Genomic DNA, 15,649 nt, shown 5'->3' with positions numbered 1-15,649 from the left:
TTTATTTATTATATATATCCATATTTAAATTGAAAACTAAAGCATTATATTCCATTTTTTTTTATGTTAGCTCACGCACATAATCTGAAATCAAATGTTATGAATAATATAGTGAAAAAGAAAGTATTACAAGTAATACGATTTATTTAGCAATTATATTATGATACCATGGAGAAGCTAAATGGTTACATTATAACGTCTCGTTTTAAAGAAGAATCATAATCATAATTAAAAAAATTGAATTCGTCTCATATTAGTGTTTGCAGTGGGTCCGTTGAGCCAAAAGTATCTTCTAAGAAACCTTTAGAGCAAGAGACGTGTGTGTTAGATATACTCACCCTTCTCTATCATATTTTATTTTCAGACCAATAAAAATGTAATTTCTTTTTTTGAAGAGGAAATAAAAATATAATTTAAGAACACACGTAAAAGTAATTTGTCACATCATAGCAAGACTTGTGTCTACATAGTCCACAAAAACAAATCTATGTATGCTCCAACAAAACATTCATCACTCTATAAAAACTCTTAAATTTTATCTACCACTATTCGTGGAAATTAAAATAAAGGGGGTCTCCCAATTCAATATATATAATATATTAAAAAGAAAAGTATGCACTTGTGCCAAATCTAAAGAAAATCTAAAGAACATATAAAAAATTGTAATCATTTGAAGTAAACTTTTATTTTCCTACCTGTTCTTATATAAAATTAATGAGTTTTGCGTTTACCTTGGAATAAACCTATAGTCTTTATCTTTACTCATTCATTTAAAAAAAAATACAGCATTATCAAACCTTTTATATGTAAAAGATACTATAGCATTTTTTTAATAATTAATAATGTTTAGAATCTAATAAATGTTTAAGTGAAAGCAAATGACTTGGAGAAGAATAATCAGATATTGAGTCTCAATTTCTGTGGCCAGATGTCAATTGCCAATCCAAGGCTTATCATCGTTAATCAAAGGCCAATAAATCAATACTGATTTTTTTTTTGTTTTTTTGGTCATGAATAAATCAAGACTGAATTGAAATAGCTTGGATTGACTTCTGGCTTTCAATTTTTGATTCGAGTATTGATTGAAAAAAAAAAAAAAATCTCAAAATGACATGATTAATATGATAGCAATCTAGTAAAAAGAGTAACTTCATATCCGCCCCCACATACCAATCTAGTAATAAAACGTACCATGCAATGGAATGAAAATCACATTCTGTCACTCCAAAAAAGAAATAGAAAAATCTTATAACTGTAGTTTGAAGCTTATTTGGTCATATATCGAACCCCAAGTGCTTGTCCCGTACCATAAAACATAAGAATAAGCTCTTAAAAGTTGTCAATCATGGAGTGCATCATACCACATGGGACTCCACTCCCACACCCCCACACCACCCAACGTCACGTGCATGAATACATGGTTGTTAGCCCTTTTTAACACGTCAAATTCAAGGCACATGGTGGAACCTAGACTAGAACTACTAAGCTCTCACTACAGAATTGGATAATTTACTTTATATTCAAATCACTCGACAGCACACGTGGCACTGCATCATAGTGGTGTTATAAATGTGTGAAGTGAAGCTGTACATTTCATAACGTATTTTTCATGTACTGTGAAAAGTAGTGATAAATGGTCTGCCCATATTAAATCTATAGGGGGGTTAAAATCATTGGATAGTATAGAGAAGGAAAAGCGTAGTAATGTGCTTTAGTTTGCCAAAAAGTTGAGTCATAAAGTAATCAAAAGTTGGAAAGGGAACCAAAAAAAAAACATTGGATTAAAGTAAAACATCATTAGCATTGCCATATACGAAAAGAAATACAAACCAAGATTTTTTTTTAATATTATCTTTTTTATTTAAGGAAAAAAAAAAAGGAAATTAACGATATAGTGGATTCACGTGGTACATGTTTGTGCTCTTGATAATAATATATACATAGTACTAGTAGCCTGTTCACATCAGAGGATTCTCCTTGTAAAAAGCAATGGAAATAAATAAGGTTATATGACACACCCAAGTGTCCAACGATCAACATGGCAACATTTAATCACTCACTGCATCGATTTCTCTTTGTGCTATCAAAAGAAAAAAATATCTAAATCAATCATTTTTAGGTTTTCTGTGTTTTGCTATGATAATTCCCGGAAATCCCCACAGAACAGATTAGATACTGAAACACCAAATATTTATTTCTTATCCCCTCTACTGTACAAAACATCATTGGACAGCATCATGGTGGCCCTCAAGAAAATGCAAATTTATTGGGTCTATAACTCTCATGTTTTTCTAGGAGTAGTAGGAGATTTTCTTTATCACATATAAAATCAAAGAAACAATCATTCAATTAAATCAGCTTTTAAGAAACAGCCACACACATACAAAGATGTATTGAAATTTGAATCTGCAGGTGTGACACAAGCCATGTGTCTATGTCTATAATCATCCCACTAGCTCAGCTCAACTCAGCAATTATAATATTCAACCATATATATGTGCCTCAAAACACCCAGGTCTCATCTGAGTCATCTCATCCACGTTCACAAGTGTTTCCAATCCACAAACTAGACCAAATGATAATCATATAAAACATAAGTTGACAATAATATATTATTGAAGACCACAAATGATCTCCCATTAGGATTAATATATTATTCACATATGTAATCATTTCCTCTCATCCAATCCTTTTGGATGTAATTAAAAAAACCATTAAACATAATTAATTAGAAAGGGAACTTCACCAGCTTAATATAAATTGATGAATCATTCATCACCAAACCTTTGAAATTTGTTCTGTTCCTTGACAAAGCAAACTAACTTTTAGAGCTCAGAATGGAGTAGAAATAATTACACATATATTGCCAAAGACACCATTATAAAAGTCATAATCAAACAATCCAAGATTGATTCAAAAACAAATTATCATCAGAATACTGCAGAGCGAGCTAGTGGTGGTGCCCCCACACTATTTTATAATATGGCATATTTTGTTGATATTTGTAAAATATAATGTCGAATTTATGTACTTAAATTTAAAATAAATTATGTGAATTTGTTTCTTGATTATATGTAAGTTACCTAATTACACCAAACTCATTATAAGTTATGGCTATGCTCTTATCATCAAGAACCACATCTCATCAATTTGCTAAAGACTACCTTTTTTACCAATCTACATTCGGACAGACCAACTTAAATTGTTTTTTATTATTAACAAATAAACACATACCAACAAAACTCAGCAAACCCAATGCTCCTAACTCCCCAACTAATTTCTATTCTGAAAATTCGCCACATAAAGATATTTCCATAGCAAAAACGAATAACCATCATAGTACAAGCAGCCTATATTCAGGGGGAAATGGTGATAGACAACTCACCAAATCAAAAACCCATTATCAGATATCTTCAACAACCACAGTCCCAGCAGGCACATGAATCTCCTTGTAGAGACAATGATAGGGTGCATCGCAGCCCACGCAAGTCCCAGTCCAGCTCCCTTTCGCAATGTAGCTAGCATCCCAAATCGAGGCATATAGAAACATTGGTCTATGAGGAAACCCTAGGCCTTCTTTCCTCTCCTCCGTCCTGATAATTTTCCCATCGATCAGCCACTCGATCGAATCGGGACCCCAATTGATGACGTACAAGTGGAATTTTATCCGAGCAATCGAAACCCAGATGGTGGATCTTTTCTCGGTTACCGGTGCCGGCGTTGTAAAAGTTGGTCTGCACAATGGTACGGTCTTTTCCCAAAAACTCGAAATCGATCTCGTCTTGAGATTTGTCCCCTTCGAGTGACGAGAGATAGAGGTTGAAGTTGAGGCCACTAGTGTTGCCTCCGGGGCAGCGGATTTGGGCGCTGAATGTGCCGTAGCGGAAACGAGTGGTGGTGCGCCACCGAGATCCGGCGCTGATCGTAGGTGGGTGATGGAGTTAGAATCGGCACAGTGAGCGCAGGCTTCTGGGTTGTAGTCTATGGCGATCTCTTTGAGGGGTTGGGTTTGGTGAAGTGATGGAGTCTCTGAGTCGAGAGCTGGGTCCGCCATTGCGGTTGTGCTAAGAAAAAAGATGAATCTTGATCGGATGAATGTGGACCGCTTGATCTGATTACTTTTAAAAACACTAGTCTCTGAAATTTTGTGTTTCTAATCATCTTCTTTAAGCAAAAATTAATAACAAATCAAATTAGTGACAACATGTCGTGACTGATAATTCGTCACTATCATAATAAACATCAACGACGATATTGATAATATCGATTTTTTTTAATTTGTTGGGCTGAGGACTTCCAAAATAGTACAAAATAGACATTAATTTTTATTTTTGTCAAATCAAAATTCAATAATAATTTAAGTTAATATATTGTTTATAAATTATTTTTAAGTTATATTATACCATTTAATAATATACAGGTCTCATTTATCATAATAAAATAAATAATTTAATTGATAATTTTTATAAAATATAAAGCTTAAAATAATATTCACTCATTTGATAATATTAATTGGAGATTATTAGTAAAAAAAATAACATTATAGAGTTCAAATATATTGTACACATAATTAATTATATATAGATGTGGAAAATAATTATTTAGACCATGATTTGAGCACAATAAATTATCCAAAAAGAAAATTTAAATAAAAAAATTGTAATTATAATTATATTGTCATAAAAATATAGAAATACAGTAGAACTTTTATTTAAGAATACTCTATTCAAGAATAACTTCTAATTTGTTATAAAAAAAATGAAGTCTCAATTTGGGCTAGTTATAAATAAGAATAACCTCTATATTGTAATTAGTTATACATTTTTTAAGTCCTGTATTAATAAAATATACCTCTATATAAGAATAATTACATCTTAAAAAAATATATACATATATTTTATAAATTTATTTATGTAGAATTAATAATTTTATTTCAAATTATAATACATGTATAAATATTATATGTATTTGAAAATAATTCTAATATAATATAGTATTAAGAATTGTTTATTGGTAATTTTGTTACATTAATATTTTTTGATATTTTGATTTTTTTTAAGTGTAACCTCTATTTAGTTATAACCTCTCAATTAGAATATTATTTTCTTGGTCCCAAGTATATTCTTGGATAGAGGTTCTACTGTACCTCAATTTGATCATGCTCCACCGTATGAAATATATTGTGTGCCACGCTCCTTATTTTGAGCATTCTTATTTGGCACGAAGTAATATTTATCAATAATTTTTTATAATAATATAGTGTTCACTACACCAAAAATAATTATAATAATAATATTAATAATTTTTTATAATGATTATACTTAATTAAAACAATAATAATATAGTGTTAACTAGACCAAAAATAAGAATTAGTAACAGGTATCCATTAATATTTCTCTTTAAATATATTAAGTCATACATTGTGGGACAAAAAAGAAAAAAAAACTTTGTATTCACTATTTTAGAGAATCATTTAGCGAAAGAAAAATCCATGAACTAGGCAAGTTGAAGATCCATTCAAAGGTGGTGCTCCCAATTAAAGGACACGGGGGACCAAGTCTTTTATTTTGACAGCAAGATTAGATAATTAACATCGATGGTTTTTAAGACAAATTTTACTATACAACACCGATTAACTGACAATCATCACTAAACTTTAGCTACTCCAAAGGAAAACATGTTCCTTTTAAGTAAGTCTATCAATAGAGATGTAGCAAGCTATGTGGAGTCGGGTAATAGTACAATTCTAATGCATTGGATTCTCGAGGCTAATGATCTTAATTATATACAAAACTATAATTAAATTAAAAACCTACTTTATTTTCGGATACCCTTGTTATTAAAATCCACTAGCAACCCTGCCAATTCATTGGCTAGTCCTCATAATGCTAGGACACTAATCGGATTCCACGTGTCATTCCACGTATGTCTTATTGCACAAAATCCTTATAGCAAGTGGACAAGTATCTATTTTTCTTCTATCCCATAGGAATGAAAGTTTTGGGAATCTGGGGCTGCATTAGGACAAAACTTTAGTCCGAAATGATTTATTAAACCTTCATAACCCAAACAAATAATGAATTGATAAAATAATGAGGGTAATTTTTGTGAGAAAATGAAAGCAACGGGTAGTTTTATAAGAAAAAAAATACAACCAGCGGAAACGACACGTTACGGAGCTATGGAGCCCACTATATAAAAATTCCAAATGGTAAATTCAACGTCACTAACCATTAAACTAAACATTTCCCGCCGGATTTTAAAATTCTCATCCAACGTCTCAAATCCGTTAATCATTTACATGCTGACAAATTTGGACCGCCTTATTGTTTGTCCTCTTCTCCATGCACATTTCTGTTAGGTGATCAAGCCCTTTCTTTCTATGGCTCAGGCTCAGCTTAATTTTCTTTTAGGAAGAGCTCCAATCTTCAAGGAAGCTGCTAAGTTTCAAGCTCCACGTTGGCGTAGTAAGTAAATCATTTAGTGCCAAAAAAGATTAAACCAACCTAACTAAATCTACTAAAATAAGCTATATAGTATATGGAGCTTTTAGCATTCAAATATACATAAGAGCGATTTGTACTTTTTTTACTAATCAATAATTAAGTTAATACGGAGCTTTTAATGTGTCTTATGTATATAAATAATATTATTATATGCAAAGCTGAGTTCAAGTTGATCATGATTCATGAGGCAGGCAACTTGAAAGTACATATATCACAATACGTACAAAGTATTGAAAATTTAAAAAGAAAAGTGTTAATATATAAGAAAACAACAAACAATAATAATATAGAGATGGATCGATGGGTATATACCGATGCTACTCATCACTTCTTGGAAAGCAACCTCTTTCCTTACATATAAAGTATACATATACCACCAAAACAACAGCTTATTACGTCATTTAATAATGTCTATATATATATATGATCAGTAATACTATACATCTAAAACCAAATAAAAATAAATAAAACCTAATTGCACATTATAATAGTAATGGCTGGAAGTGAAGCAACCAAAACTAGTACTAGTGCTACAACTACCACTGCCACCACAAATTTGGCTCAACCACGCCGACCAGCCGTCCGGAGATTCGTCGGGGTCCGCCAGAGACCATCGGGGCGATGGGTGGCCGAAATCAAGGACTCCTCGCAACGAGTCAGGCTATGGCTTGGGACTTACGACACACCCGAAGAAGCCGCCAGAGCCTACGACGAAGCTGCCAGAGCCCTCCGAGGCAATAATGCTCGCACCAACTTCGCACCGTCGCCACCTGCCGACGCCAACAGCTCAGTAGTACCTTGTCCAATAGTCCCCTCTCCTTCTGGTGCTGGATCAGCGAGCGGTGGCCCGGAAGGGCGGCAGGGGCTGAGCTTCTCTTCTATTAAGGCCAAATTGAGCAAGAATCTCCAGAGCATCATGGCGAGAAATAGCGAGAACCATAACAACAAGTCGAAAAGTAGGGTTAGCGACCACTTTACCTTTGCTAGTATATTCCATTTCAGGAACAAGTACTATCCAGATCATCAATATCAAAACTCCACGATGATGATGACGAGAAACATGAATATAGATCAGACAGTGGTGCAACCGAGTATTGTGGTTCCTTCTTATCATCATGACCAAACGACGTCGTGTTCATCGTCGACTGCGTCTTGGGAGACTTCGAGCGTTTCGGATTGCAGTCCTGATGAATGGGTAGGGTTTCGGCAAGCGGGTGGCGGGTTCGATTCGGACGGGTCGGAAATCGGAGAAGGGTTTTTGGATCATCAAATAATAATGAATAATGGTAATAATAATAACAATAATTTGGGGTTCTGGATGGATAGCCCGGATGTTATGAGTAGTAGTGGAAGTAATAATAGTAGTAAAAGGTTCAAGGTTTCTTCGTCTGTAGTGGTGCCTCCAACGTTCAATACTACTACTACTACAGCTAATACGTCGCCGTTTTTATATGACAGTCATCCAGAGATTATGAATTGAAATTATGGGGATTAATTAGTGCTTCAACTCCAGTTAATTAGTAATATTAATTTCTTTTGTTGCGTGTATGATCAAAAGTTTCTTATATATATGTATTTGGCTGAGAAGTCAGCCTTTGCTGATATATGGATCTGATCAAATTAAAGATGTAGTCGTCGAACGTTATATATTCAGATCGAATTATAGAACACACAAGTTAAAACATTCCAAGATATATATGTACATAGAAAAATTCAGATTTTGAATATATAAAGGAGAGGTTGACACATATATGAAATTTGGTTGGTATGTATACAAAGACGAAGAGTTTATTATTATTAAAGGATTAACAGAAAAAGTTAATAATATATGCACGCTTGCGCCTTTGGGATGGATGTTTGACGTGATCTAATATTACTACAGACAGTGGCGGAGTAGGGGTGAATATTAGTGGTGGCAAGAATTTTTTTTTACTAAAATATAGCTAATAATAATAATTATTATTATTATTATTATTATTGAGAAATAAATCATAAACTTTTTGAGGACATGTGAGAATAAAAATGAAAATAAATTATAACTTTATAAGGACGAAAATAAAAATATATATGATGGCAAAAATAAAAAAAAATTATGTTTTGGAACAAATATAAATATATATATATATAAAATATATAATGTTGATGTGAAAGGCTATAGTTCTCCTCTCACCCGAAATTAAAGTGCCGGGTAAAAGTGATTTTCTTTTCCACACAAGAAGACCTATATATAAGGGCAAGTTTAATGGAGGAAGGAAAAAATAATTAAAAAAAATATCAGCATGGCTCAAGCTACATTAGTTGTGTTTGACTTTGAAAAGTCAATAATTTGGCTTAGGAGAAGTTACAGTAGCTGTGTTTGACTTTGAAAAGTCAATAACCTTTACTAATTTAGTAGAAACTAGTGTTGGTAATGCTAATATATCTCTCTCTGTTTTTGTTTGATCTTCTCGGTTGAAATTTTTCTTATTAAGACAACTCATAGATTATCTGCGTTTTTTTTTTTTTTTTTGCAAAGTGGAATTTTGTTCAAAGGGCACTAACCTACCACAAAGTGGAATTCATACATATATGATATTAATTTAATTTTTTTTTTTGTGTTTTAAAAAATAATCCTAATTTGTGTTTGAATTTTATTTATTGAATATAAATATATATATTATAAGTATAATTTTATGTTAATCCGAAACAAATTTCTAGTGATGTAGACATCAATGTTTGACACATGACAAGAATGATGATGTCACGAAATTGAGTAGACCCGAGTCATAGCAGTCCACCTAAGGGACTTTAGCCCTGCATGCATTCAGGTTGACTTTTGGGAGCTCTGGAATGGAAGTTCAAACTTCAATAAGTATCAAAACGAGATCCCATGACCTCAAGAATGAGTACCCAATACACAAGCTGACAAATTGTCTGGTGCGCTGGGTTTTGCTTATCCGATTCTAATTCTGTTTCAACCGTCCGTCTAGTTTTTTACAATAACTAAGACCCATGCAGTTAGAGAAGTCAAATTCACAATTTCGCATTCCTCATTCCCAACATGGGAAACTTACCTAAAAGTGATGAGTTTCGAGTCTCTCATTTCGGCAAAACAATAATATCTCCGAGAACTAGTGACCAACTTCATCAGAACATAGAAATAGACTAAGTGATGTCAAAATATAACTTAGGCAACGTAAAGTATATCCCTTAGATATTTTTACACTTACCCAATGTCCAGGTTGATGCCACATGTCAACCTAGGTACTGAGATGCCAACCTGGAAGCTAGGTCATTAATTGCCTTCAGTAAAATAGCCATAACTCACTCAATATTTGACCTGATTATTGCGATTCAACTTGCATTATGAAGATAATTTAATGATCTATCAAGTAATGTCTCACACTTCAGTCGCAATTCTGAAGTTATTGACCTCAAATTTCACCCTAAGGCAATTACAAAAATAAGCTCTAAGTTACATGCAAGGTCATTTTGAACTTTCAGAAAACTACTCATAAGGTCAGAGCTTCTCTCTCTAGAAATTAAAGTTTCTGACACTTAGTCTTTTTCTGTAGTACCATCTTGAGAAATAAAAACTCGAAGTAGATGTAGCTCAATTACTGCCGTGATTCAGGGAGTGAACTACTATAAATTTGTTGTCTCTCTTATAATTACTTAACATCTGTTTCATTCTCGCCAATCTAACAAGCAAGTGTGACTTAGAAGTTTAATCTAAATTTCTGAGTCAACTTTTTATTATCTTAAAATCAATTTATTAATCATGTTGTCTTTAAAAAAAAGTAACGAGTTCGAAGATGATATGTATATGGTGTGAAACACTTATGCACCATTGTTAGTACTACCACTATTTTAGCTTTGTCATTTGACAAAAATTTTACTTTTAAATTATGTAAGAGATATGACTTATTTAAAAATCTCTATAAATTATTGAAATTGTTGCTTTTGAATTTTGACATATATTAAATTATGCATATAAATTTTTTGGCCATTAAAAATTATTTTGAAGTATTGAGATTATTTGGATTTAATAACTTCCATCCAACTCTACTAATGGAAGCCTAATGTGGATGATGGTTCAGGAAGCTTAATTTTGTAAGTGTCAAAATTCAAGAAACACAATTTTGTACATATAAAAAATCTAGAGATCACGCTTTGATATACGGACAATCGACACATTATTAAAACTAAATGGAATTGGACATAAGTCCTTGAACAATCATAGTAGTTTGGGAAGAATTTTTAACGGTCTATAAAGTTCAAAACACGATTTTATACATGTTAAAATTCGAGGGACAAAAATACTAATAATAATGTAAGGGAGTTCTATTTGTACCTAACAAAATGATAAGTACAACTCAATATTAAAAAGAAAAAACAAGCTTAAAATAATTTTTAAAAAGTCACTCTCAATATTTTAAATTTTTTTTCACGTTATTTTATTTTATTTTATTTTCAATACTTATTTTAATTTTATTTTTATAATTTTTTTAAAATAAATTTCATGTAATTTTTTATTTTATTTTTTTTGTTATAATATTTAAAATGTATTTTTTTTTTTTGTATAATATGTATATATATATTTTTTTTAAGAATATGAGTTATGAATTAAACAAACTTGCTGTTGTGAAAATTGTATTGCTTTATAATTGCGCAAGTGTACACAATCACAAACAAGTAATACAATGATAAGTAATCAAAGTTCGTCTCCACAGGGACTTTTTACTAAATAATGCTAAATCAACTAAGAGCAATTCCAAGAATTTCAAATAAAAATAAAATAAAATCACACATTAATTCAAAAGAAAATTTTATAGCCTTGATTCTAAACTTGAGAACTAATTTTTTAAACTAAATAAACTAAAAATAAGAAGCTAAAAGTGATTAAAGTGGTGGTAATTTCAGATTTGGAAAATAGAATTTGGTGATTAATTTCCACTTGTATGTCCCAGTTGATACAGTAATGACCCAACATTGACTCAGCAATCCTGGCAGAGTTAACAGATTTCCAAAAAAAAAAACAGCAAGCTTTTTCCAAAACTTGCAATAAACCATTCACAATCTCACAATGCATTCCTACATCAGTTTAGATCACAAATAGCCTAATAAAGCATCAAATCTTTAGTTATGCATGGTAGCAAAATATTCCTATTTCACTACTAATTAATACCTAAAAGAAAAGGTAAAAATCATGCATCAATTAGAGGGGTTCAACTAGGTCTTGCTTTTCCAAGTAAGATCTAGCTTGATAAATGTTAAAAATGGCCAAAAATTAACATTCATTCAACATTTCATCACAACTAATTGAACTAAGACAAGATTACTTCATCATTGCAAAATCAAAACACTAGTCCATACAAGGGTTTATAACCACCTAAATCCCAAAGAGTTTAGTTCATAGCTGAAATTAAAAACAACAAACCAGAAAATAAATTGTTCATGGAGTTAAAGAGCAAACTAGAGAGAAGAAAATAATACAAAATGAAGTGGAGAGCAAGAGAAATGAGTGGTGAGCTCAAATCCTTTCTTTGGAAGTTGCCTTCTTCTCCTTCTTCTCAATCTTCTTCTTCTCTTCTTTGTACTCTTTCTTTCTCTGTACTTAACTTTCTTTTCTGCTGTGATTTTTCGTACTACTCATTCAAAGTGCAGCCACCATCCTCTAATATCCTCTTCTTTTCTTTTTGCTCCCCAATTAGGGTACCAAAGTTTACCCTAATTGGAAATCCAAGTCATCTCCCACTTGTCCTTCATTTTCCACATGTTTGTTGAGTCAATAGCCAAATTCCGCCACCTCAGCTCCTTTTCTTCTTCATTAAAGCCAGCTGGACTATCTGCCAAAATAAACTTACTGGGCTGACAAATTGCTACGCGATGATTGCTATAGCAATGTCGGTCAGCAATAAGCATTTTTCTGCTCCTTTTTCTCCTTGTCCCAAATATTTCCAAATACCTATTCTTGCATCTTTTCTTAAAACACATAAAAACAATAACATAAGTCTATTTAACACTTACACACACTTCTATTTATTACAAAGACACAACAAACTAAACACAATTACATAGGTTAGACACTAATTGCTCCACAATTCACATTAAATTCAAGCTTAAAGATATGAAAATAACTCTAAATCTTAGAGTTATCACTTGCATAATTACATTTACATGTAATTTATGTAAAATAAAAATTATTAAAATAAAGTGTATAAGATTTTTCCTTTTAAAATTATTACCACATTCAAATTTTGCCCCTTCAATCACATGTGGCTAAAATTATCTATGTGGTACTTTTGGAGTTGAGGTGGCACATCCCATGCCTATAATTTATTAAAAAGCTAATTAGTAATTTTTTCTCTCGAATTTTGACATGTACTAAATTGTGCCCCCTGAATTTTTTTGGCCGTTAGAAATTTCCCCCGAACTATTGAGATTATTAAATTTAAGGACTTTTGTCTAATTTCATTCAATTTTACTATTTCAGTGATTGTTTATGTACTAAACCATGCTCCCCAGACTTTGATACCTACCAAATCATGCCCCTCAAACTTTGATATGTACTAAATCATGCCCCTTGAACTTTCATCCATGTTAGAATTTTTTTACTAAAATTAGACAAAAGTCCTTAAATTTAACAATTTCAATAGTTCGAGGGGAATTTTTAACAGCCAAAAAAGTTCAGGGGGCACGATTTAGTACATACTAATTAGCCTTATTAAAATACTTTTTTTTATTAAATTTAAAATTTTAAAAAATTCTATTTTTAAAATTAAAGTCATGACTTAGTAATATTTTTTAAGGTTTAACATTTATATTTTTAAATCATTTAATATATGCTTTTATAAAATGGAGTTCTATTTATACTCACAAAATAATAAGTACACCCACAAAATTTAAAATTAAACTTACAATAATTTTTAAAAATCACTCTTAAATCTTAATACTTTTTAAAACTTTTTCTCTCACATTATTTTGTATTAGTTTCAATACTTATTTAATTTTATTTTCATATTTTTTTTTAATTAGGTAAATTTTTTTTTTAATAAAAATTAATATAATTTTTTTATTTTAATTTTTTGTAATAATATTTAAAGTATAATTTATTGAAAAATTCTATAATGCATCCTCCTAAAAGGGATGCACCAGTGCTCCCTTATTTATTTCAGCATCCAAAAGAATCTTTTAGTCTATTTTTTTTTATAATCACGTACGTTGTAGTTATTTCAGATGTTTTGCAAAATTTTGAGACCTTTGGAAAACATTAGCACGATGAAATTAGGTTTCAAACAATTTGTTGCACGTGTGATTCTTTTATTTTATACGTGTGTGAAATAGACTCTTTAAACAGTATTTTCTATATTGTAAATTATTCCACATTTCTTAAAATTTTGTATGATGTCTTAAATAATTATAACGTACACGTATAAAAATATTAATCTAAAAAATTCTTCTGAATGTCGAAACAGATAAGAGGCGCAATATGGGTGTGGATTGTATAAGCACCATAATTTGTTTTTGTTCGATAGCTATATTTTTTAAAAATTAAAATATATTCTTTTATGTAAAATAATAATAGAAAATTCTACAATACACTCTATTGAAATAGGTGTACCGATGTACTCTTATCTGTTTCAGTATCTAAAAAAATATTTAGTCTAATTTTTTTATGGTCATATACATTGTAATTATTTAAGATATCTGGCAAAATTTTGAGAAATTCAGAGAAATTTATCACGTCAAAAATGGGGTTTTGAAAGAGTCTATTGCACGCGTGTAAAATAAGAGATTTGAACATTGATTTGTATATTGTAAGTTATTCTGAATTTTTTAAAATTTTGTATGATGTCTTGAATAAGTATAACGTATACGAATATGAATTAAAATTAGACTAAATTTTTTTTCCAAATGCCCAGACAGGTAGAATATGGTGTATCACTACATTCTATTTAGGGACAATTTCATACAAAAAAATTACAAAAATACGATCTATATGGAGTTTTCAACATTACAGTTTTTAAATTTTATTTACATAAATTGGTGTATTTTTATGTTGTGTTCTTGTTATATTATTGTTGATATTTTGTTATTTGTATATTATTTTCTCATGTTGCTTTGTAATTGTTTTGATGTTACTTTCATGTAATTTTTATTTTGTATTTTTATAGAATATTATAAAAATATAAAAAAAAACTTTAAATATAAAAATGTAAATTCTTTACAAAATTTAGTATGTCATGTAATTATCTCTTCTTTCTAATGTTGTGCATTGTTAAAACATCCAATCATAATTATTAAAAAAAGAGTGTATTTATATATTTTTTTTTAATAAAATAACTAATTTTATTGCTGAAAGTCAAACAATACATTAGTTTTTCAAAACCCCAAAAATACCCCTCAAACTCTCACATCATCTCTCTTTCTCTCTCTATCTCGGCATCCCACAACCCCAGGTACAATGGTCGGACCATGGGGTCCGACCATCGGACACAGGGCTTTTTTTTTTTTTTTTTTTTTCATTCGGTTTGAGAGAGACGAAGAGAGAGGGGGGGTCCGATGGTCGAACCATGGGGTCCGATGGGTCCGATTGGTCGGACCCCATCGGACCCCATGGTCCGACCATCGGACCTGGGCCTTTTTTTTTTCTTTTTTTTTGTTTTCGATTTCAGAGAGAGAAAGAGAGAGTGGGGTTGGTCCGAGAGAGGGGGCAGGGTCGGAGGTGGTCGGAGGTGGTGGAGGTGAGCCATGGTGGTGCGTTTGGGTGGTCCGAGAGAGGGGGCTGGGTCGGAGGTGGTGGTGCGGTGATTTGGTGCGGCGTTTGGGTGGTCCGAGAGAGGGGGTGCGGCGTTTGGGTGGTCCGAGAGAGGGGGGCTGGGTCGAGGGTGTTGGTGCGGCGTTTGGGTGATTTGGTGCGGGTGGTCCGAGGTGGTGGTAAGGGTTGGGGGCGATTTGTGGTGGGCGATTGTGGGATGCGAGATAGAGAGAGAGAGATAGATGTAGAGAGAGTTTGAGGGAATGAGAGAGAAAGGGTTTGAATTATGAGAGGAAAATTTGATTTTCTATGCATTTTTTATACCTAAATTTGTTTCCCAAACTAATAGTTATAGCTATTGAAAAAATGGGTATACTTTTCCCTAAACCCTAAAATACCCCTC

General features: G+C 31.8%; 1 protein-coding gene across 1 annotated transcript; it reads left to right on the top strand.

Annotated features, from left to right (window-relative positions):
• Positions 1-6,725: 6,725 nt before the first annotated feature.
• On the top strand, positions 6,726-8,254 carry LOC115707190 (ethylene-responsive transcription factor ERF012-like). Its single transcript, XM_030635068.2, has one exon. It carries the CDS (start codon positions 7,000-7,002, stop codon positions 7,984-7,986), a length of 987 nt encoding a protein of 328 aa, XP_030490928.2. The 5' UTR covers positions 6,726-6,999; the 3' UTR covers positions 7,987-8,254.
• Positions 8,255-15,649: the final 7,395 nt, after the last annotated feature.

The sequence above is a fragment of the Cannabis sativa genome, chromosome 1, assembly GCF_029168945.1.
Source record: "Cannabis sativa cultivar Pink pepper isolate KNU-18-1 chromosome 1, ASM2916894v1, whole genome shotgun sequence".
NCBI classification, from domain to species: domain Eukaryota; kingdom Viridiplantae; phylum Streptophyta; class Magnoliopsida; order Rosales; family Cannabaceae; genus Cannabis; species Cannabis sativa.
This window is presented reverse-complemented; position numbering and strand designations above follow the sequence as displayed.

What these genes read in the sequence shown, in the direction of transcription:
- LOC115707190 (XM_030635068.2), top strand. Translation starts at nt 7,000, where the DNA reads ATGGCTGGAAGTGAAGCAACCAAAACTAGTACTAGTGCTACAACTACC.